General features: G+C 41.5%; 1 protein-coding gene across 9 annotated transcripts in view; it reads right to left on the bottom strand.

Annotated features, from left to right (window-relative positions):
• Positions 1–22,386, bottom strand: part of vav2 (vav 2 guanine nucleotide exchange factor) — a 675,751-nt gene extending 653,365 nt beyond the window's left edge. For all 9 annotated transcript variants that reach the window (XM_072915349.1, XM_072915351.1, XM_072915350.1 and 6 more), the window contains exon 1: positions 21,644–22,386. In XM_072915349.1, coding sequence (XP_072771450.1) covers positions 21,644–21,847 — 204 coding nt within the window. In that variant the 5' untranslated portion in view covers positions 21,848–22,386. The remainder of the gene's footprint in view (positions 1–21,643) is intronic.
• Positions 22,387–24,335: the final 1,949 nt, after the last annotated feature.

Genomic DNA, 24,335 nt, shown 5'->3' with positions numbered 1-24,335 from the left:
ACTATGTATATATATTTCCGAATTGGTTTAACTGCCACCCGCCTGAATCTATTTAAAATCTATTTTTTATTTCAACCACCCGACCCGACCCGACCCGCGGATAAAATCTATTTTTTTTAAATTTCATCCGCCCGATCCGCGGATAATCCGCGGACTCCGCGGTTGTGCCCGCAAACCGCGCATCTCTAGTGGACGCAGTCCGCCGCTCCACACGCTGTAAGTCTTTGCTGTCGTCCAGCATTCTGTTTTTGTTTACTTTGCAGCCAATTCAGTTTTAGCTTCGTTTTGCATGCCCATCCCTAAGCTTCAATGCCTTTTCATGGCGGCATTTGCCTTTTGTTTATTTTTGGTTTAAGCATTAGATACTAGAGATGTTCTTGCCGATATCCGATATTCCGATATTGTCCAACTCTTAATTACCGATTCCAATATCAAGCGATACCGATATATACAGTCGTGGAATTAACACATTATTATGCCTAATTTTGTTGTGATGCCCCGCTGGATGCATTAAACAATGTAACAAGGTTTTTCAAAATAAATCAACTCAAGTTATGGGAAAAAAAAAATGCCAACATGGCACTGCCATATTTATTATTGAAGTCACAAAAGTGCATTATTTTGTTTAGCATGCCTCAAAACAGCAGCTTGGAATTTGGGAGGTTGAGGTGGGCGGGGTTGGGGGGGGGGGGGGGTTGAGGTTGTGGTGGTGGGGGTTAGGGGGTAGCTGGGGGTGTATATTGTAGCGTCCCGGAAGAGTTAGTGCTGCAAGGGGTTCTGGGTATTTGTTCTGTTGTGTTTATGTTGTGTTACGGTGCGGATGTTCTCCCGAAAGCATAAGCATAAGGAGGTTGAGGTGGGCGGGGTTGAGGTTGTGGTGGTGGGGGTTAGGGGGTAGCTGGGGGTGTATATTGTAGCGTCCCGGAAGAGTTAGTGCTGCAAGGGGTTCTGGGTATTTGTTCTGTTGTGTTTATGTTGTGTTACGGTGCGGATGTTCTCCCGAAAGCATAAGCATAAGGAGGTTGAGGTGGGCGGGTTTGGGGGGGGTATATTGTAGCGTCCCGGAAGAGTTAGTGCTGCAAGGGGTTCTGGGTATTTGTTCTGTTGTGTTTATGTTGTGTTACGGTGCGGATGTTCTCCCGAAAGCATAAGCATAAGGAGGTTGAGGTGGGCGGGGGTTGAGGTTGTGGTGGTGGGGGTTAGGGGGTAGCTGGGGGTGTATATTATAGCGTCCCGGAAGAGTTAGTGCTGCAAGGGGTTCTGGGTATTTGTTCTGTTGTGTTTATGTTGTGTTACGGTGCGGATGTTCTCCCGAAAGCATAAGCATAAGGAGGTTGAGGTGGGCGGGGGGTATATTGTAGCGTCCCGGAAGAGTTAGTGCTGCAAGGAACTTTGAATGCTCCAGGATACCAAAACATTTTGGACAATTCCATGCTCATAACCTTGTGGGAACAGTTTGGAGCGGGCCCCTTTCCTCTTCCAACATGACTGTGCACCAGTGCACAAAGCAAAGTCCATAGAGACATGGATGACAGAGTCTGGTGTGGATGAACTTGACTGGCCTGCACAGAGTCCTGACCTGAACCCGACAGAATACCTTTGGGATGAATTAGAACGGAGACTTCTCGGCCAACATCAGTGTGTGACCTCACCAATGCGCTTTTGGAAGAACGGTGGAAAATTCCTATAAACACACTCCGCAACCTTGTGGACAGCCTTCCAAGAAGAGTTGAAGCTGTAATAGCTGCAAAAAGTGAACCGACATCATATTGAACCCTACGGGTTAGGAATGGGATGGCACTTCAAGTTCATATGTGAGTCAAGGCAGGCGGCCAAATACTTTTTGGCAATATAGTGTATCTCACGCGGCACAGTGGTTGAAAAACACTGGCATAGAGGAGGGGTTTTGTTTTGATACGGTTAGCACGTTGTCAAATGTTTTTCAAAAAAACACTATGTCCACCCCTTCGGAACATAAAGAGCATGTTCATGTTTGTTCAGCCTTTAGACAAGTCTTAAGAGTAGCGAAAGAGAAAAAAAAATGATTTAATAACATTCAACTCCTGCTTCTCGCCCGCAGCAGCCAATATTTTTGGTGGAAGGTGGACAAAGAAGAAGAACCTCAATTACTGCGAGTGGAAGCAGTGGGCTCTGTGTGAAACCTGCAGCCCTGCGGAGTGCTGAGAACACTTACACGCATACGCACGTGCGCGCATACGCGCAGAAACAAAAGCGGAGGAGCACGCGCACACACACATATACTGTACACCTACCCGAGTCATCCCCCAGGTATTCACAACTATCTACCCAACCAGAAAAAAAAAAAAAGGATGAGGAAAAAAACCAGTGGTGTATCTTTCACAGCCTGAGGCGCTGGATTCAGAATATATACACCTACTTGGAGCTCTGATGCATCTCTCAATATCACTGCTCATTAGTACTCCACTTAAAACCTTGAGGGTGAAGATGAATGCCTTGCTGCCTTCAAGACTACGATCGGGGATTTATCCGACCCCCCCCCAAAAAAAGGTCAACTTGCCTGCTTCAGTGGAAACATTGCTTTTTCTCCAACATGCTATTTAGGTTAATGCCTCAAGTAGTGTTGTTCCGATACCAATATTTTAGTACCGGTACTAAATGTATGTATTTCGACACTTTTAGGTACTTTTCTAAATAAGGGGGACCACAAAAAATGGCTTTATTTTTTAACATTAAACATATGTTTCTTATTGCAATCAAAGAACAATTTAGTCCTTAAATAAAATAGTAAACATACCTAACAACTTGTCTTTTAGTAGTAAGTAAACAAACAAAGGCTCCTAATTAGTCTGCTGACGTATGCAGTAACTGTCAGAAAAATTGTATGTAAATTATCCAAAAAAATTCCGTTCTCTGAGTTCCCAATGAACAGACAAGAGGCTGTCTTTGTTGCCCCAAGCCAAAGGCTTGGAAAATTCCATTGTGTATGATGGGAGGAGACCGGAGGGGGGCTATCTATTGTGATCCAAGACCTGCCCAAGCTTGATCCAGGACCAGCCCAAGCCCGAGGCATCTTTTTCTTTTTTGTTAATGTGACCGAAAACAATGGCTGTTTACATACCCCCCATTCCTTTAGAAACAGCTGTTGTTATGTAAACAGGGAAAGTCCAAATAAAAAGAGGTGGCGTACAATCTTTCGCCAGAGCGTGGGTGACACTGTAAGAGGTTACAGGTCGACACGTTTCTCCTCAATTGAGCCAAATTGAATTCTGTCTCTGTTTATTTCCTTGCTTCTTGTCTCGTTTAATAGATGTCATCAGTGTTTGAACCTGACAGTAACATATTGTGTCATTTATCATTCTATTTTGTCAAAATTATGAGGGACAAGCTGTAAAAATGAATTATTAATCCACTTGTTCATTTACTGTTGATATCTGCTTACTTTCTCTTTTAACATGTTTTATCTACACTTCTGTTAAAATGTAATAATCACTTATTCTTCTGTTGTTTGGATGCTTTACATTAGTTTTGGATGATACCACAAATGTAGGTATCGATCCGATACCAAGTAGTTACAGGATCATACAATGGTCATATTCAAAAGTCTTGGGGACGTATTTCCTGAGTTTATAAACATAATATACATTTTTGAAAAAGGAAAAAAGATTTTGTGACGTTAAAAAATATCGATGTAATCCGACTAGATACGCTATTGTACTTGGTATCATTACAGTGGATGTCAGGCGTAGATCCACCCATGACATTTGTTTACATTCAGGGGTGCTACCTCGCTGTTAGCGATTAGCTATCGTATCATCCTACGGTGTCTAGTGAATCATGTTTAGCTATTCCTCGTCCTGCAGTGATAATGATACTTGTAAGAAACTCACTTTATCCGTCACTAGCTAAAGCACCTCTTCCTGAGGGCGTTTCAGTGTTATAACTTCACCTTTATCGTTAGTTTTTAAGCCAAAATGCGTCCGTTCTCCCTTTTTCTGTCTACACGCTGTGTCTGCTTGTAAGTACTCTGTGATTGTGCGCTGCCGAACATGCTCCTCTGCTCGTAAAACCAGCAATGTCACGACGTGACGACGCGCTGTCATGCCCGGAAACCGGTACTTTTCAAAACAGAGTACCGTATATTCCGCACTATAAGGCGCACCTAAAAACCACAAATTTTCTCAAAAGCTGACAGTGCGCCTTATAACCCGGTGCGCTTTATATATGGATAAATATTAAGATTCATTTTCATAAAGTTTCGGTCTCGCAACTTCGGTAAACAGCCGCCATCTTTTTTCCCGGTAGAACAGGAAGCGCTTCTTCTTCTACGCAAGCAACCGCCAAGGTAAGCACCCGCCCCCATAGAACAGGAAGCGCTTCTTCTTCTACTGTAAGCAACCACCCGCCCGCGTAGAAGAAGAAAAAGCGCGCGGATATCACCGTACGTTTCATTTCCTTTGTGTGTTTACATCTGTAAAGACCACAAAATGGCTCCTACTAAGCGACAAGGATCCGGTTCATGAAAAGACGCAATCTCTCCATCCGCACACGGATTACTATTTCACAGCAACTGATATTCCTGTGAACCGCACTGTGGATACAACGGCAGCACGTACGGTGAATATTCGCACCACAGGGAATGAGAAGTCATCCTTCACTGTGGTTCTAGCTTGCCATGCTAATGGCCAGAAACTTCCACCCATGGTGATATTCAAAAGGAAGACCTTGCCAAAAGAGACCTTTCCAGCCGGCGTCATCATAAAAGCTAACTCGAAGGGATGGATGAAGAAAAGATGAGCGAGTGGTTAAGGTAAGTTTAAGTTTACGCGAAGAGGCCGGGTGGCTTTTTTCACGCAGCTCTGTCCATGTTGATATACGTATGTTTGTGATTGCACATCTGCGTACATTTTGGGAGTGAACAGAGTTGTTAGAACGCTGGTTTTTAATATATTATTAAAGTTTGACTGACCTATCTGACTGTTTTTTTGACATTCCTTTAGCGCAGTTAGATGCGGCTTACAACACCGGCTTATAGGTGGACAAAGTTTTGAAATATGCCGTTCATTGAAGGCGCGGCTTATAACCCAGGGCGCCTTATGGTGCGGAAAATACGGTATAGTACCATTTTTGATTCATTAGTACCGCGATACTATACTAGTACCGGCATACCGTACAACCCTAGTCTCAAGAGACGTCAACATACCAACTATTCGGTTCAGGTATTAAAACAAAAACTGGCTTTAACACAAAGCATTCCTTCGGGTGTTGTTGATTCCACACACGTTGGTGAATGTGTTTGCAGTTCACTGCTCACCAATAACTTCATGAATATCATAATGGATGCATGAATGGACATTTCCCCTTTCAACCTCTTGAATACACAATTCTAACCATCCAGACCAACGTGAAGGTGAATACATGATTTATTTTAACACTATATATCAAAAAGGAACAAACAAAAAGCGCGCACAATGGCGGAGGTACAAAACTAGGCTATTGAAAACAAAACTTGCACATAGGCAGAAACTGTGAACAATTAAACAAAAACACTAACTGTGGCATTAATAAACAAAAAAAAACTTACTTGGCATGGACTATGAAGTGCGCAGAGGTAAGAGTGTGACAGGGGTATGAAGAGCATAAATGCGGGATGTCGCCAGGAAGACAAACTGAAAACAACGAACTTAAATACTACAGACATGATTAACGAAAACAGGTGCGTGACTCAAAACGTGAAACAGGTGCGTGACGTGACAGGTGAAAACTAATGGGTTGCTATGGTGACAAGCAAGAGTGCACAATGAGTCCAAACGTGGAACAGGTGAAACTAATGGGTAACCATGGAAACAAGACAAGGGAGTGAAAAGCCAGAAACTAAAGAGTCTAATAACTAAACAAAACAAAAAATGACTAATACAAAACATGGTCACACAGACACGACAAATATAACCATAGAGGAAAATGTACTTTAAAACATTTGTATGCTCGTACAACACTTAAAACCTTTAGTATATCAGTATGTGGAATTAAATTATGGAACGGATTAACCAAAGAAATCAAACAAAGCACCAATATGATTCAGTTTAAGAGACGGTTCAAACTACAAGTGTTCACAAAGTACACAGAACAAGAATTATATACATCTTGAACCTTTTTATTTATTTATTTATTTTTTTTCAAGATAAAGATTATTTATGCATTTAATATTTGTTTACTTACTATGGTATATTATTTATGTATTCACTGTTCTGTTGCAGAGAACAAGGAAATGGGATAAAATTGCTACTAGAGATGTCCGATAATGGCTTTTTTGCCGATATCTGATATTCCGATATTGTCCAACTCTTAATTACCGATTCCGATACCGACCGATACCGATATATACAGTCGTGGAATTAACACATTATTATGCCTAATTTTGTTGTAATGCATTAAACGATGTAACAAGGTTTTCCAAAATAAATCAACTCAAGTTATGGGGAAAAAAAATGCCAACATGGCACTGCCATATTTATTATTGAAGTCACAAAGTGCATCATTTTTTTTAACATGCCTCAAAACAGCAGCTTGAAATTTGGGACATGCTCTCCCTGAGAGAGCATGAAGAGGTTGAGGTGGGCGGGGTTGAGGTTTTGTGGTGGTGGGGGTTAGGGGGTAGCGGGGGGGTGTATATTGTAGCGTTCCGGAAGAGTTAGTGCTGCAAGGGGTTCTGGGTATTTGTTCTGTTGTGTTTATGTTGTGTTACGGTGCGGATGTTCTCCCGAAATGTGTTTGTCATTCTTGTTTGGTGCGGGTTCACAGTGTGGCGCATATTTGTAACAGTGTTAAAGTTGTTTATACGGCCACCCTCAGTGTGACCTGTATGGCTGTTGACCAAGAATGCTTTGCATTCACTTGTGTGTGTGAAAAGTGTCGGAGGCAGATATTTAAATACAGTATATCCGAATTTAAGTTGTACTTCTTTCATTTCTTAGTCATATTTGAAAACAGCTCGTGTTTTCCATTTATTCTCTTGATGCTCTGTCAGCAAGTATACTATGTGTGATAACCTTGAGTTCTTTGGAATGTGTTTAGACTAGCATTTTGTTTTGTCTACAGAGATGGGACGAGAGAGAGGGTGGTGGGATCGGGAAGACAGACCATTTTGGGAGGCGCAATAGAATGTTCTATGGTTAGACTGGTCTCAATCAATGTATATTGGCAAAGCTTTGAGAATATACAACAAAATACCTATTCTGTCTCTGGTGGTTTTTCAACTCAGCTTTAAGTGTCGGAAAGAACTTGGGAGCGAATTGTGACTTGAATTCCCTGGGAGGAACAACTGGTCCAAAACGCAACAAAAGCCATAGGTGTTATGTGATTGGGAGGGCACGCAAAGGCAGTGCCTTTAAGGTTTATTGGCGCTCTGTACTTCTCCCTACGTCCGTGTACACAGCGGCATTTTAAAAAGTCATACATTTTGCTTTTTGAAACAGATACCGATAATTTCCAAACCGATACCGATAATTTCTGATATTACATTTTAAAGCATTTATCGGCAGCCTGATATTATCGGACATCTCTAGTCCTGAGTTCAATCCCGGGCTCGGGATCTTTCTGTATGGAGTTTGCATGTTCTCCTCGTGACTGTGTGGGTTCCTTACGGGTACTCCGGCTTCCTCCCACCTCCAAAGACATGCACCTGGGGCAGGGCCGGCCCGTGGCATAGGCCGTATAGGCAAATGCTAAGGGCGCCGTCCATCAGGGGGCGCCACGCCAGTGCCACAAATGTTGGAGAGAAAAAAAAAAAAGAAAAAAAAAAAGTTGGTACTATTATTTCTAAATACAAAAAATAATCCCACGTTAATTAAAATGCAAAGTAAAGCCTATTTAATAGAAATATTATTTGTTACAACATTACGCCCCCCCCCCCCTCCCCCCGCACGGTGCGCCCCCTCCCTTCCCGTATCATGACTCTTTTTGGACGTCACCACATCAAAAAATCAACACAAGATGTCAAAACGCCCAAAACTGTCAGGTGCCCAGGGAAGAAAAAAGAGAAAAGAAGAGGAGGAGAAACGAGAAAAGACAGAGGTAGCAGGTAGGTAACGTAGCCTACATTAAATTATTTGTCTGTTACAGAATGTGATAGTAGCTGGCTTTTTAGCATTAAGCTAATGTTACATGATTCGGCAATTGCTAATCAATAAATAGCTAGTTTTGTTTTAACGTCGGGTTAATATTGTTGGAGGGGGCTAAATTGTTATGGAAAATAATAATGTAACGTTAGGTAATTACAGTACTCCCACCTTACATTCCTCAGGGACATTTGTATTAGATCTTTTAAGCAGGTGTTTTTTGTTTACATTGTTTTTGCCTTCTGGTTAGCTAATGTTTGCCCTGCAGGTAATAGTCACTTTTCCACCCCTTTATATATTAGGTATAGTTGTAAGTAAAAAAAAAAAAAAAGGTCAAAGACAAAGCTATTCAGTTTCTTGTGAGTATATACACTTCACTGCCGATGTGGGGGGGGGGGGGACGCCACCTAAAATCTTGCCTAGGGCGCCAGATTGGTGAGGGCCGGGCCTGACCTGGGGATAGGTTGATTGGCAACACTAAATTGGCCCTAGTGTGTGAAGGTGAGGACCCTTACCATAGATTGCAGAAGAGAGCATTCCAGTTAAAATGTCAAAATATGACTCTTTCAGTCTGTTGTTTTATGGCCATATTAAAACACAATGACAGCTGTCTCGGACTTGGACTGAAGCCCAAACAGGAATCAGTGCTGATCATTACAACATTTTGTCTTATTAACAGCAGCAAAATGGCTTATTGGGAAAAAACAGAGAAACACTTATTTTTTTCCCCCTGGAAGCCTTACATTAAACTAAAGTCAACTCAGCATTTTAAAGAGCGAGTGGAATACACTGTACAGGGACTTAATTAAGAGCAGGGTATAATCACACACAAGATTTGTTCCGGAAACCATCAATCTTCATTCGGCAGTTTAGAAGTTTGATCTATTGCAAATAATACAATCGCTCTCCTTGACCTCCTCTTCATTCTGCCAGGCCACCGACTGCGTGTCGAAGCACACGCTCTGACCTTTCCCTGATCATAAATCACCACGGGCTTCTTGTTCTACTGCCAGATTTTTGTTTAACCAATTTGTCACCAAAGATCCTCGCCCCTTTACTCTGGCCGCAAATTCTCATAGTGGGATTAGTGGGCGGATCAAAGTGTGCCAGTCCGACCTCTTGCTCGCCTTGTAATCATGGCAGTCTGCAGCTTTGTGGAACAGATAAGTCAAAGCTAACGGCGGCTGCCAGAGATAGAAACACTCACTCCGGAAAACACGTCCATCTGTAAGTTATTTTGCCTATGAGCAATACAAATCACTCAATGATAAGACAGAAAAAGTGACACCTGGACTTAGAAGGCTTTTTTTTTGTGCGCAGAATTGATCAAAACTGAGATGCTACCTCAGTAGAAGCATCTTAAAACTCATTTGTATACTCTAGCCTTTAAATAGACCCCCCCTTTTTAGACCAGTTGATCTGCCGTTTATTTTCTGTCCCCCTCTCCCTTGTGGAAGGGGGGGGCACGGGTCCGGTGACCATGGATGAAGTGCTGGCTGTCCAGAGTCGGGACCCGGGGTGGACCGCTCGCCTGTGCATCGGTTGGGGACATCTCTGCGCTGCTGACCCGTCTCCGCTCGAGATGGTCTCCTGCTGGCCCCACTATGGACTGGACTCTTACTATTATGTTAGATCCACTATGGACTTGGCTCTCACTATTATGTTAGATCCACTATGGACTGGACTCTCACTATTATGTTAGATCCACTATGGACTGGACTCTCACTATTATGTTAGATCCACTATGGACTGGACTTTCACTATTATGTTAGATCCACTATGGACTGGACTCTCACTATTATGTTAGATCCACTATGGACTGGACTCTCACACTATTATGTTAGATCCACTATGGACTGGTCTCTCAAACTATTATGTTAGATCCACTATGGACTGGACTCTCACTATTATGTTAGATCCACTATGGACTGGACTCTCACTATTATGTTAGATCCACTATGGACTGGACTCTCACTATTGTGTTAGATCCAATATGGACTGGTCTCTCATACTATTATGTTAGATCCACTATGGACTGGACTCTCACTATTATGTTAGATCCACTATGGACTGGACTATCTCACTATTATGTTAGATCCACTATGGACTGGACTCTCACTATTGTGTTAGATCCACTATGGACTGGACTATCTCACTATTATGTTAGATCCACTATGGACTGGACTCTCACACTATTATGTTAGATCCACTATGGACTGGACTCTCACTATTATGTTAGATCCACTATGGACTGGACTCTCACACTATTATGTTAGATCCACTATGGACTGGACTCTCACTATTATGTTAGATCCACTATGGACTGGACTCTCACTATTGTGTTAGATCCAATATGGACTGGTCTCTCACACTATTATGTTAGATCCACTATGGACTGGACTCTCACTATTATGTTAGATCCACTATGGACTGGACTATCTCACTATTATGATAGATCCACTATGGACTGGACTCTCTCACTATTATGTTTGATCCACTATGGACTGGACTCTCTCACTATTATGTTAGATCCACTATGGACTGGACTCTCACACTATTATGTTCGATCCACTATGGACAGGACTCTCACACTATTATGTTAGATCCACTATGGACTAGTCTCTCACACTATTATGTTAGATCCACTATGGACTGGACTCTCACAATATTATGTTAGATCCACTATGGACTGGACTCTCACTATTATGTTAGATCCACTATGGACTGGACTATCTCACTATTATGATAGATCCACTATGGACTGGACTCTCTCACTATTATGTTAGATCCACTATGGACTGGTCTCTCACACTATTATGTTAGATCCACTATGGACTGGACTCTCACACTATTATGTTAGATCCACTATGGACTGGACTCTCACTATTATGTTAGATCCACTATGGACTGGACTCTCACTATTATGTTAGATCCACTATGGACTGGACTCTCACTATTATGTTAGATCCACTATGGACTGGACTCTCACTATTATGTTGGATCCACTATGGACTGGACTCTCACTATTATGTTAGATCCACTATGGACTGGACTCTCACTATTATGTTAGATCCACTATGGACTGGACTCTCACTATTATGTTAGATCCACTATGGACTGGACTCTCACTATTATGTTAGATCCACTATGGACTGGACTCTCTCACAATTATGCTAGATCCACTATGGACTGGACTCTCACACTATTATGTTAGATCCACTATGGACTGGTCTCTCACTATTATGTTAGATCCACTATGGACTGGACTCTCTCACTATTATGTTAGATCCACTATGGACTGGACTCTCACTATTATGTTAGATCCACTATGGACTGGTCTCTCAAACTATTATGTTAGATCCACTATGGACTGGACTCTCACTATTATGTTAGATCCACTATAGACTGGACTCTCACTATTATGTTAGATCCACTATGGACTGGACTCTCACTATTATGTTAGATCCACTATGGACTGATCTCTCACACTATTATGTTAGATCCATTATGGACTGGACTCTCACACTATTATGTTAGATCCACTATGGACTGGACTATCTCACTATTATGATAGATCCACTATGGACTGGACTCTCTCACTATTATGTTAGATCCACTATGGACTGGACTCTCACTATTATGTTAGATCCACTATGGACTGGTCTCTCAAACTATTATGTTAGATCCACTATGGACTGGACTCTCACTATTATGTTAGATCCACTATGGACTGGTCTCTCACTATTATGTTAGATCCACTATGGAATGGACTCTCACTATTATGTTAGATCCACTATGGACTGGACTCTCACACTATTATGTTAGATCCACTATGGACTGGACTCTCACACTATTATGTTAGATCCACTATGGACTGGTCTCTCACTATTATGTTAGATCCACTATGGACTGGACTCTCACTATTATGTTAGATCCACTATGGACTGGACTCTCACTATTATGTTAGATCCACTATGGACTGGACTCTCACTATTATGTTAGATCCACTATGGACTGGACTCTCACACTATTATGTTAGATCCACTATGGACTGGACTCTCACACTATTATGTTAGATCCACTATGGACTGGTCTCTCACTATTATGTTAGATCCACTATGGACTGGACTCTCACTATTATGTTAGATCCACTATGGACTGGACTCTCACTATTATGTTAGATCCACTATGGACTGGACTCTCACTATTATGTTAGATCCACTATGGACTGGACTTTCACAATATTATGCTAGATCCACTCAACGTCCATTGCATCCGGTCTCCCCTAGAGAGGGGGGGTCACCCACATCTGCGGTCCTCTTCAAAGTTTCTCATAGTCATTCTCAGACGTCCCACTGGGTTGACACTTATGTGGGCTCTGAACCGAGGATGTCGTTGTGGCTTGTGCAGCCCTTTGAGACACTTGTGATTTAGGGCTATGTAAATAAACATTGATTGATTGATTGATTGATTGATTGAAAACTCAGCTATGGACAACATATAAAGTGAGTTTCTTAACACTTATCAGCTTCTCAGCATCATGGATCATTCTGAAAACAAATGAGCAGCAACCACTGCAGCATGATAGCAACTTTGGCGTCTACTTTGGTGCCAAAGTGAGACCATCTACAAGCAAGACCCATTTTCAAAATCAAACTCTGTACTAGGGTTGTACGGTATACCGGTACTAGTATAGTATTGCGTGCGGTACTAATTAATCAAAAAACGGTACTATACTCTGTTTGAAAAGTACCGGTACGTCATATATATATATATATTTTTTACAGGCATGACGGCGCCTCGTCGTCAGGTCATGACATTGCTGGTTTTACGAGCTGAGGAGCATGTTCGGCAGCGCACAATCACAGAGTACTTATAAGCAGACACAGTGTGTAGACAGAAAAGGGAGAATGGACGCATCTTGGTCTAAAAACTAAATATAAAGGTGAAGCTATAACACTGAAACGCCCACAGGACATGGCTAGTTAGTTAGCGGCTAATGTCCACCCGGAATCGGCAGTGTTTTAGCTACTTCTAAATCACTAATCCTCGCTTCCATGGCGACAAATAAAGTACGTTTCTTCCAAGTATCATCCCTGCAGGACGAGGAATAGCTAAACATGCTTCACTACACACCGTAAGAGGATACAATAGCTCACCGGCGTCACAATGTAAACAAATGCCATGGGTGGATCTACACCTGACATCCACTGTAAAGATACCAAGTACAAGACCGTATCTAGTCGATACTACTATGATTACATCAATATTTTTTATCGTCACAAAATATTTATTTTTTTTATTCATACTATATTCATAAACTCAGGAAATACGTCCATGGATGCATGAAAACTTCAAATATGACCAATGTATGATCCTGTAACTACTTGGTATCGGATCAATACCCAAATTTGTGGTATCATCCAAAACTAATGTAAAGCATCCAAACAACAGAAGAATAAGTGATTATTACATTTTAACAGAAGTGTAGATAGAACATGTTGAAACGGAAAGTAAGCAGATATTAACAGTAAAATGAACAAGTGGATTAATAATCCATTTTTACAGCTTGTCCTTTATAATGTTGACAAAATAATAGAATGATAAATTATGTTACTGCATGTTGGAATAATTGTTTGTAAGTTATCACAAAAGAAACGTTGTATTATGAATGCAGTCTTTCGAGGCCTAACAAGAGGAAGAAGGCTCGTGAAACGCCACTGTGATTTCAACACGGACAGATGGCAGGATCTGCTCAACTTCCAGAGGAACTCTCTTTGAAGTGTTAAACAAAGTAATTCACAAACTCTCTTCCAACTATTTGGTAACCGAGGTCAACGCTATTTACGACCCGCTGCCCTCTTGAAGTCACTGTGGTCAGGAGACGGGAGGGGTTATCCATTGTCCTCCAACACCTGCCCCAGCTGGATCCAGGAAGAGCCCAAGCCCGAGAAATCCCACTTCTTGGACTTCAAAGCGACCGAAAACAATGACTGTTTCAAATACTTCCCATTCCTGCTGTGACATGTGTTGGTGCGTGAACATTGAACATCTGAATAAAGGAGTAGACGAAAACCTTCTTCGTCAGAGCGTGGTGCAGGACTGTACAGAGAGTGCAGTGGCCATGTCTCTCCTCAATATTGAGTCCAAATTGAATTCTGTCTCTGTTTGATTCCTTGCCTTTTGTCTTGTTTAATAGATATCACTGTGTTTGAACGTGACACTGCATATGTCAGCAGACTAATTAGGAGCCTTTGTTTGCTGACTTACTACTAAAAGACAAGTAGTCTCATATGTTCAGTATTTTATTTAAGGACTAAATTGCAATAATAAACATATGTTTAATGTACCCTAAGATTTTTTTGTTAAAATAAAGCCATTAAGGCCATTTTTTTGTGGTTCCCTTTATTTAGAAAAGTATCGAAAAGTATCGAAATACATTTTGTTACCGGTACCAAAATATTGATATCAAGACAACCCTACTCTAGACTGCCTGTACTTTAAACATTGTCAAAACCAATGACTACCTGGAAGGTACATTTGCATCCTTGACATTTGACTTGTTCAGGGAACACCTTTTAGCCCTGGGAAGTAGGTCCAACCATCTACATTGAAGTCCAATAATTAGCCCCCTGGGGTACTTCAGAATAAAGGCGGAAATGCACTCTCAATGGACCCCCTAGGCTCAGTATCATTCCAGACTTTGGGGTTGAACAAGAGTCAATAGAAACGTCTGCCACGTTCATTCTGCTACTGTGGTCAAATGAACTTCCTCTGGCAGCCAATGCTTCCTCGTGCAGGCTGTGGGAGCACAGTTCTGCTGAAGCGAAGACGGAACACTATAGAAACTGAGGCGTGTTACTAAAAACCTCTGACAGCCCGTCCACTCGCGTTTGCTTTTTTAGAGACAGACCATTCTCACGACTTACAGAGAGAGACAAAGCTTCGTGGAGTAATATCGATTCTACGTTGCAACTTGTGCGTGGATTAAAAGACCCGACATATATTCACTTCATTTTTAACTGAAAACCAATTTCAAAAATGGTGTGGTTTTGGCAGCATTCGGAGCCAACATGCACATGTTCACTTAAGGTTTGGGCATGCTATCAAAACAACAATTGAACACAACACTGTAGTACACTACATACAGGTAAAAGCCAGTAAATTAGAATATTTTGAAAAACTTGATTTATTTCAGTAATTGCATTCAAAAGGTGTAACTTGTACATTATATTTATTCATTGCACACAGACTGATGCATTCAAATGTTTATTTCATTTAATTTTGATGATTTGAAGTGGCAACAAATGAAAATCCAAAATTCCGTGTGTCACAAAATTAGAATATTACTTAAGGCTAATACAAAAAAGGGTTTTTTAGAAATGTTGGCCAACTGAAAAGTATGAAAATGAAAAATACGAGCATGTACAATACTCAATACTTGGTTGGAGCTCCTTTTGCCTCAATTACTGCGTTAATGCGGCGTGGCATGGAGTCGATGAGTTTCTGGCACTGCTCAGGTGTTATGAGAGCCCAGGTTGCTCTGATAGTGGCCTTCAACTCTTCTGCGTTTTTGGGTCTGGCATTCTGCATCTTCCTTTTCACAATACCCCACAGATTTTCTATGGGGCTAAGGTCAGGGGAGTTGGCGGGCCAATTTAGAACAGAAATACCATGGTCCGTAAACCAGGCACGGGTAGATTTTGCGCTGTGTGCAGGCGCCAAGTCCTGTTGGAACTTGAAATCTCCATCTCCATAGAGCAGGTCAGCAGCAGGAAGCATGAAGTGCTCTAAAACTTGCTGGTAGACGGCTGCGTTGACCCTGGATCTCAGGAAACAGAGTGGACCGACACCAGCAGATGACATGGCACCCCAAACCATCACTGATGGTGGAAACTTTACACTAGACTTCAGGCAACGTGGATCCTGTGCCTCTCCTGTCTTCCTCCAGACTCTGGGACCTCGATTTCCAAAGGAAATGCAAAATTTGCATGGTTGGGTGATGGTTTGGGGTGCCATGTCATCTGCTGGTGTCGGTCCACTCTGTTTCCTGAGATCCAGGGTCAACGCAGCCGTCTACCAGCAAGTTTTAGAGCACTTCATGCTTCCTGCTGCTGACCTGCTCTATGGAGATGGCGATTTCAAGTTCCAACAGGACTTGGCGCCTGCACACAGCGCAAAATCTACCCGTGCCTGGTTTACGGACCATGGTATTTCTGTTCTAAATTGGCCCGCCAACTCCCCTGACCTTAGCCCCATAGAAAATCTGTGGGGTATTGTGAAAAGGAAGATGCAGAATGCCAGACCCAAAAACGCAGAAGAGTTGAAGGCCACTATCAGAGCAACCTGGGCTCTCATAACACCTGAGCAGTGCCAGAAACTCATCGACTCCATGCCACGCCGCATTAACGCAGTAATTGAGGCAAAAGGAGCTCCAACCAAGTATTGAGTATTGTACATGCTCATATTTTTCATTTTCATACTTTTCAGTTGGCCAACATTTCTAAAAATCCCTTTTTTGTATTAGCCTTAAGTAATATTCTAATTTTGTGACACACGGAATTTTGGATTTTCATTTGTTGCCACTTCAAATCATCAAAATTAAATGAAATAAACATTTGAATGCATCAGTCTGTGTGCAATGAATAAATATAATGTACAAGTTACACCTTTTGAATGCAATTACTGAAATAAATCAAGTTTTTCAAAATATTCTAATTTACTGGCTTTTACCTGTACTTGTTGGTCACAAAAAACATTCATGAGGTTTGGTTCTTTAATGAATTTATTATGTGTTACGTGCAAGGTTCATTCCCCCGGGATGCAGACGGACCACTCCGGACAGGACGTGCAGGTAGGAACATGATTTATTCTTCGAAATCAAAACGAGTACCAACAACAGAAAACAAGCCAGAGGAAAAACGTGCCGATCGCACTGGACGCTAAGGCTAACACTTAGCATAGACTAGAGACAAGCAATACTCACCTAAACTGGTTGCATGTAGCAAACAAAGAAGCCAAGCCAACTGACCGGCAAAGGCAGGCTTAAATAATGCCTCTGATTAGTGCTCGGGAAACAGGTGAGCGTCCTGAACACCAATCAGAGACAGGTGGAAATAATAAGCAACCATAGTAACTAAAAACAAATTCAAGGATGCACAAAAACAGGAACTGAGAGAGTCCAAAACTAACAGAAAATAACGAAACATGATCGGGGCCACGGATCATAACAATTATGGGTCTGCTGAAAATGTGAGCAAATGTGCTGGGTCAAAAGTATACATACAGCAATGTTAATATTTGCTTACATGTCACTTGGCAAGTTTCACTTCAATAAGGCACTTTTGGTAGCCATCCACAAGCTTCTGCTTGTGCAGTTCAGCTAAAAGTGTTGGTTTTCTGACATGGACTTGTTTCTTCAGCATCGTCAACATGTTTAAGTCAGGACTTTGGGAAGGCCATTCTAAAACCTTCATTCTAGCCTGATTTAGCCATTCCTTTACCACTTTTGACGTGTGTTTTGGGGTCATTGTCCTGTTGGAACACCCAACTGCGCCCAAGACCCAACCTCCGGGCTGATGATTTTAGGTTGTCCTGAAGAATTTTTCATTGTCCCATTTACTCTCTGTAAAGCATCTGTTCTATTGGCGGCAAAACAGGCCCAGAGCATAATACTACCACCACCATGCTTGACGGTAGGAATGGTGTTCCAGGGATTAAAGGCCTCACCATTTCTCCTCCAAACATATTGCTGGGTATTGTGGCCAAACAGCTCAATTTCTGTTTCATCTGACCACAGAACTTTCCTCCAAAGGGTCTTATCTTTGTCCATGTGATGTCAGATGTCATGGTGGTGGTGGTATTATGCTCTGGGCCTGTTTTGTTGTCAATGGAACTGGTGCTTTACAGAGAGTAAATGGGACAATGAAAAAGGAGGATTTCCTCCAAATTCTTCAGGACAACCTAAAATCATCCAGCCAGGAGGTTGGGTCTCGGGCGCAGTTGGGTGTTCCAACAGGACAATGACCCCAAACACACGTCAAAAGTGGTAAAGGAATGGCTAAATCAGGCTAGAATGAAGGTTTTAGAATGGAGTTCCCAAAGTCCTGATTTAAACGTGTGGACAACGCTGAAGAGGGGTTAGTGCATCTGCCTCACAATACGAAGGTCCTGAGTAGTATTGGGTTCAATCCTGGGCTCGGGATCTTTCTGTGTGGAGTTTGCATGTTCTCCCCGTGACTGCGTGGGTTCCCTCCGGGTACTCCGGCTTCTCCCACCTCCAAAGACATGCACCTGGGCAGGGCCGGCCCGTGGCATAGGCCGTATAGGCAAATGCTAAGGGCGCCGTCCATCAGGGAGCGCCACGCCAGTGCCACAAATGTTGGAGAAAAAAAAAAAAAAGTTGGTACTATTATTTCTAAATACAAAAAATAATCCCACGTTAATTAAAATGCAAAGTAAAGCCTATATAATAGAAATATTATTTGTTACAACATTACGCCCCCCCCCCCCTCCTCCCCCCGCACGGTGCGCCCCCTCCCTTCCCGTATCATGACTCTTTTTGGACGTCACCACATCAAAAAATCAACACAAGATGTCAAAACGGCCAAAACTGTCAGGTGCCCAGGGAAGAAAAAAGAGAAAAGAAGAGGAGGAGAAACGAGAAAAAGACAGAGGTAGCAGGTAGGTAACGTTAGCCTACATGAAATTATTTGTCTGTTACAGAATGTGATAGTAACCTGGCTTTTTAGCATTAAGCTAATGTTACATGATTCGGCAATTGCTAATCAATAAATAGCTAGTTCTGTTTTAACGTCGGGTTAATATTGTGGAGGGGGCTAAATTGTTATGGAAAATAATAATGTAACGTTAGGTAATTACAGTACTCCCACCTTACATTCCTCAGGGACATTTGTATTAGATCTTTTAAGCAGGTGTTTTTTGTTTACATTGTTATTGCCTTCTGGTTAGCTAATGTTTGCCCTGCAGGTAATAGTCACTTTTCCACCCCTTTATATATTAGGTATAGTTGTAAGCCTAGTTGTCAAAGTGCACATCATTAATGTAAATTAAGCAATATGTATGTAAAAAATATTGTATTTCATATATTCATTTTTTATTTTTTGCATTCATTTATTTATTCATATTTTTTTGTATCTTGTTAACTATTCTGATTGTTAATTTGCTTTATTAAAGTAAAAAAAAGGTCAAAGACAAAGCTATTCGGTTTCTTGTGAGTATATACACTTCACTGCCGATGTGGGGGGGCGCCACCTAAAATCTTGCCTAGGGCGCCAGATTGGTTAGGGCCGGGCCTGCACCTGGGGATAGGTTGATTGGCAACACTAAATTGGCCCTAGTGTGTGAATGTGAGTGTGAATGTTGTCTGTCTATCTGTATTGGCCCTGTGATGAGTTGGCGACTTGTCCAGGGTGTACCCCGCCTTCCGCCCGATTGTAGCTGAGATAGGCTCCAGCGCCCCCCGCGACCCCAAAAGGAATAAGCGGTAGAAAATGGATGGATGGATGGATGGACAACGCTGAAGAAACAAGTCCATGTCAGAAAACCAACAAATTCAGCTGAACTGCACCAATTTTGTCAAGAATAGTGGTCAAAAATTCAACCCAGAAGCTTGTGGATGGCTACCAAAAGTGCCTTATTGCAGTGAAACTTGCCAAATATTAACATTGCTGTATGTATACTTTTGACCCAGCAGATTTGCTCACATTTTCAGTAGACCCATAATAAATTCATAAAAGAACCAAACTTCATGAATGTTTTTTTGTGACCAACAAGTATGTGTTCCAATCACTCTATCACAAAAAATAAGAGTTGTAGAAATGATTGGAAACTCAAGACAGCCATGACATTAGGTTTGTTACAAGTGTATGTCAACTTTTGACCATGACTGTATGCAGAGGTGGGTAGAGTAGCCAGAAATTGTACTCAAGTAAGAGTACTGTTACTTTAGAGATTTATTACTCAAGTAAAAGTAAGGAGTAGTCACCCAAATATTTACTTGAGTAAAAGTAAAAAGTACGTTGTGAAAAAACTACTCAAGTACTGAGTAACTGATGAGTAACATACACACACATATCATATATATATATATATATATATATATATATATATATATATATATATATATATATATATATATATATATATATATATATATATATATAAATATATACAGTATATAATTTATATGTATTTATTTTGCTGTTTTTGTTTACATGTTAAAGGTGTTTTAATGAATATACATGCATGTTTAACATATAGATTCCTTTCTTTCATGAAGACTAGAATATAAGTTGGTGTATTACCTGATTCTGATGACTTGCATTGATTGTAATCAGACAGTCGTGATGATAACGTCCACGATTTCAAATGGAGGAGAAGAAAAGTTCCTCCTTTCTGTCTAATACCACATGAAAGTGGTTGGTTTTTGGCATCTTATTTGTCCAGCTTCCATATTCGTTTTTATACACTTTACAAGAAATATATTGGCGTCAAACTCTGTAGCTTGCTAGCTTGTTTGCGCTGGCTTTCGGAGACTGTTTTGAAAGCGCAGGCGCGATGGAGCGGCACTTTTATTGTGAAGACAGGAACGTCCTCATGTCTTTAGGCTTTTGACGGGATGTACGGTTGAAATAAAAAAGTATATTTTTTCCTTCACACTTTTGATTGATTGATTGGAACTCTTATTATTAGATTGCACAGTACAGTACACATTCCGTACAACTGACCACTAAATGGTAACACCCCAATGAGTTCTTCAACTTGTTTAAGTCAGGTCGTGTGACCACCTGGCTCTGTTTGATTGGTCCAACGTCACCAGTGACTGCATCTGATTGGTGGAACGAAGTGAAACGTCACCAGTAAGGCAGGCACTTTGAAGGTCTGTCTGACAGACCAAAACAAACAAAGCGTGCATTAACAGATCGATAAAATTAGTAGCGAGTAGCGAGCTGAATGTAGATAAAAGTAGCGGAGTAAAAGTAGCGTTCCTTCTCTATAAATATACTTAAGTAAAAGTAAAAGTATGTTGCATTAAAACTACTCTTAGAAGTACAATTTATCCCAAAAGTTACTCAAGTAGATGTAACGGAGTAAATGTAGCGCGTTACTACCCACCTCTGCCTGTATGTATGTATGTATGTATGTAAAACACTGTGTCTTGATGTCCAAGACAAATTCCTCCTCGGAGACAATAAAGCTAATTATTATTATTATTATTATGTCGCGGACCAGATCTGGCCCCCGGGCCTTGAGTTTGACACCAGTGACTTAATGCAACTGTCAGTCAAACATGAAGACACCTGTCATTATTTATTAAGATATGGTGTGCAGGGGTGTGACCTTGTTGTGTGGTCTTCCATGCATGACTTTTGAAATCTCCCAACTGGAGGTGCAGCTCTGCACTGGGGCTAAAGTGGCTGTGTTTGTGGCCGACAATGGGAGACATTCAACGGGGATTAGATGAGACAATGCACGCTGTCTTGAGCAGTGTTTGACCTGGGGGGGGGGGGTTGCTACCGACTCACCTGTGACATCTGCGGTCTGAAGTTGATCTCCTTCAGGTCCACAGATCCGGGGGAGAGGTTGTGCAACATCTGGCACAGCAGCACGCCGTCACGCAGCGCCTGTGCCAGGTCGAAGACGGCCGCCGAGGGCCAGACGACCCGGTGGTTCTGGGGCAGGACCTTGCAGTCGATCAGCCACCGCCCGCATTGTCTCCACTCCTCCATGCTTGTCGGTGCTCGCACACACACACACACACACACACACAATCACGCAAAGTCCACCCGCGGCCGCTCGCTTCTCATAGATTTCACAAGTTTGCGAGCGGAAACATGTCAGATCTGGCCGAACGCGAATCACTCGGTTTTCTCCTCTTCATCCTTCAAAAGTTCCCCTCGCATATCCACGCTTAGAAGGTCGCCATGGATCAGCTGGCGTGACATAAATCCGAAAAGAAAAAAGGAGAAAAAGGGAGAGAAATACTTCCACCGAACGACGTCCTCCGATCAAGCGGAAACATCCAACACTTTGTCCGGGTTACTTTGTTCGGCGCACCGCTGGAAGACCTCCGGGGTGTTTTCCCTTTCTTTCCTGGGATTCCCTCCTTCTCTCGCCTCCTTCGAGTCGCAAAAGTCCGGACAAAGCGCACCCTTTTTAGGTCCCGGAGGTCGAACCGGGTCTTGAGGCGCCGCTCCGGTGTGTATATAAAAAAAAAGCGTCCGTACGGTGTTGACACTTTGTTGGGAGAAGCTCCACACTCCGTGCGGGGGGATTGGGGAGCGCGTTGGTTTAACGGCGCGCCCTCTGCTGGCCGAAACGCGGCGCTGCAGCGTCGAGGCTGCAAGAAGGCTTTTTAAAGGGACAACAACATCAAAATGTTTGTCCATCACCAGGCCGACCACACCTACCCAGGAAAAAAAAAGTTTATACGCAGCATGACAAGATTATCACTTTAAATGTCAAAATAGCAAATGTGGAACAATGTGAAGAAAAAAATATAGGCTACAGAAATACAAAACCCAAAACCAGTGAAGTTGGCACTTTGTGTAAATCAGGGGTGCTCACACTTTTTCTGCAGGCGAGCTACTTTTCAATTGATCAAGTCGTGGGGATCTACCTCATTCATATATATAATTTATATTTACTTATTTATGAAATATATGTTTTTGTTAACAAGTTAAAGGTGTTTAATGATAATGCAAGCATGTTTAATCAATCAATCAATCAATCAATGTTTATTTATATAGCCCTAAATCACAAGTGTCTCAAAGGGCTGCACAAGCCACAACGACATCCTCGGTATAGCCCACATAAGGGCAAGGGAAAAACTCACCCCAGTGGGACGTCGATGTGAATGACTATGAGAAACCTTGGAGAGGACCGCATATGTGGGTAACCCCCCCCCCCCTCTAGGGAGACCGAATGCAATGGATGTCGAGTGGGTCTAACATAATATTGTGAGAGTCCAGTCCATAGTGGATCCAGCATAACAGTAACACATATAGTTAATATTGTTAATACATTAAAGGTGTTTAATGATAATACAAGTATGTTTAATACATATAGTTAATATTGTTAACAAGTTAAAGGTGTTTAAAGATAATGCAAGCATGTTTAACACATATAGTTAATATTGTTAACAAGTTAAAGGTGGTTAAAAATAATACAAGCATGTTTAACACAAATAGTTAATATTGTTAACAACTTAAAGGTGTTTAAAGATAATACAAGCATGTTTAACACATATAGTTAATATTGTTAACAAGTTAAAGGTGGTTAAAGATAATACAAGCATGTTTAACACATATAGTTAATATTGTTAACAACTTAAAGGTGTTTAAAGATAATACAAGCATGTTTAACACATATAGTTAATATTGTTAACAACTTAAAGGTGTTTAAAGATAATACAAGCATGTTTAACACATATAGTTAATATTGTTAACAACTTAAAGGTGTTTAAAGATAATACAAGCATGTTTAACACATATAGTTAATATTGTTAACAACTTAAAGGTGTTTAAAGATAATACAAGCATGTTTAACACATATAGTTAATATTGTTAACAAGTTAAAGGTGGTTAAAGATAATACAAGCATGTTTAACACATATAGTTAATATTGTTAACAACGTAAAGGTGGTTAAAGATAATACAAGCATGTTTAACACATATAGATTCCTTTCTTTCATGAAGACAAGAATATAAGTTGGTGTATTACCTGATTGTGATGACTTGCATTGATTGGAATCAGACAGTGGTGATGATAACGTCCGCATTTTCGAATGGAGGAAAAAAAAAAGTCCTCCTTTCTGTCCAATACCACATGAAAGTGGTTGGTTTTTGGCATCTTATTTGTCCAGCTTCCGTACTCCTTTGTATACACTTTACAAGAAATACATTGTCGGCAAACTCCGTAGCTTGCTAGCTTGTGCACGCCAGCTTTCTGAGACTCTTATTTTGGTAGCGCAGGCAGGATGAAGCAGAGATTTTATTGTGCAACTGTGCAGTCGGTCTTTGGAGTTTTGACGACAGGTACAGCGCCAGTCTGTTGAAATAAAGTGTTTCTCGCCTTCCAGTCGGTCATTTTAATGAGCTGGCAGTAGCCAGCGTCATCTCAGAAGACCCTCGGGTGCCGTGAATGTCAATCAAGTGACGAAAGTGACGTCATAGTGAAGATTTATGATCGCTCATTTTTAGGACTATTTTTTTAATG

The sequence above is a fragment of the Nerophis lumbriciformis genome, linkage group LG20 (genome assembly GCF_033978685.3).
Source record: "Nerophis lumbriciformis linkage group LG20, RoL_Nlum_v2.1, whole genome shotgun sequence".
Classification (NCBI taxonomy): Eukaryota; Metazoa; Chordata; class Actinopteri; order Syngnathiformes; family Syngnathidae; genus Nerophis; species Nerophis lumbriciformis.
This window is presented reverse-complemented; position numbering and strand designations above follow the sequence as displayed.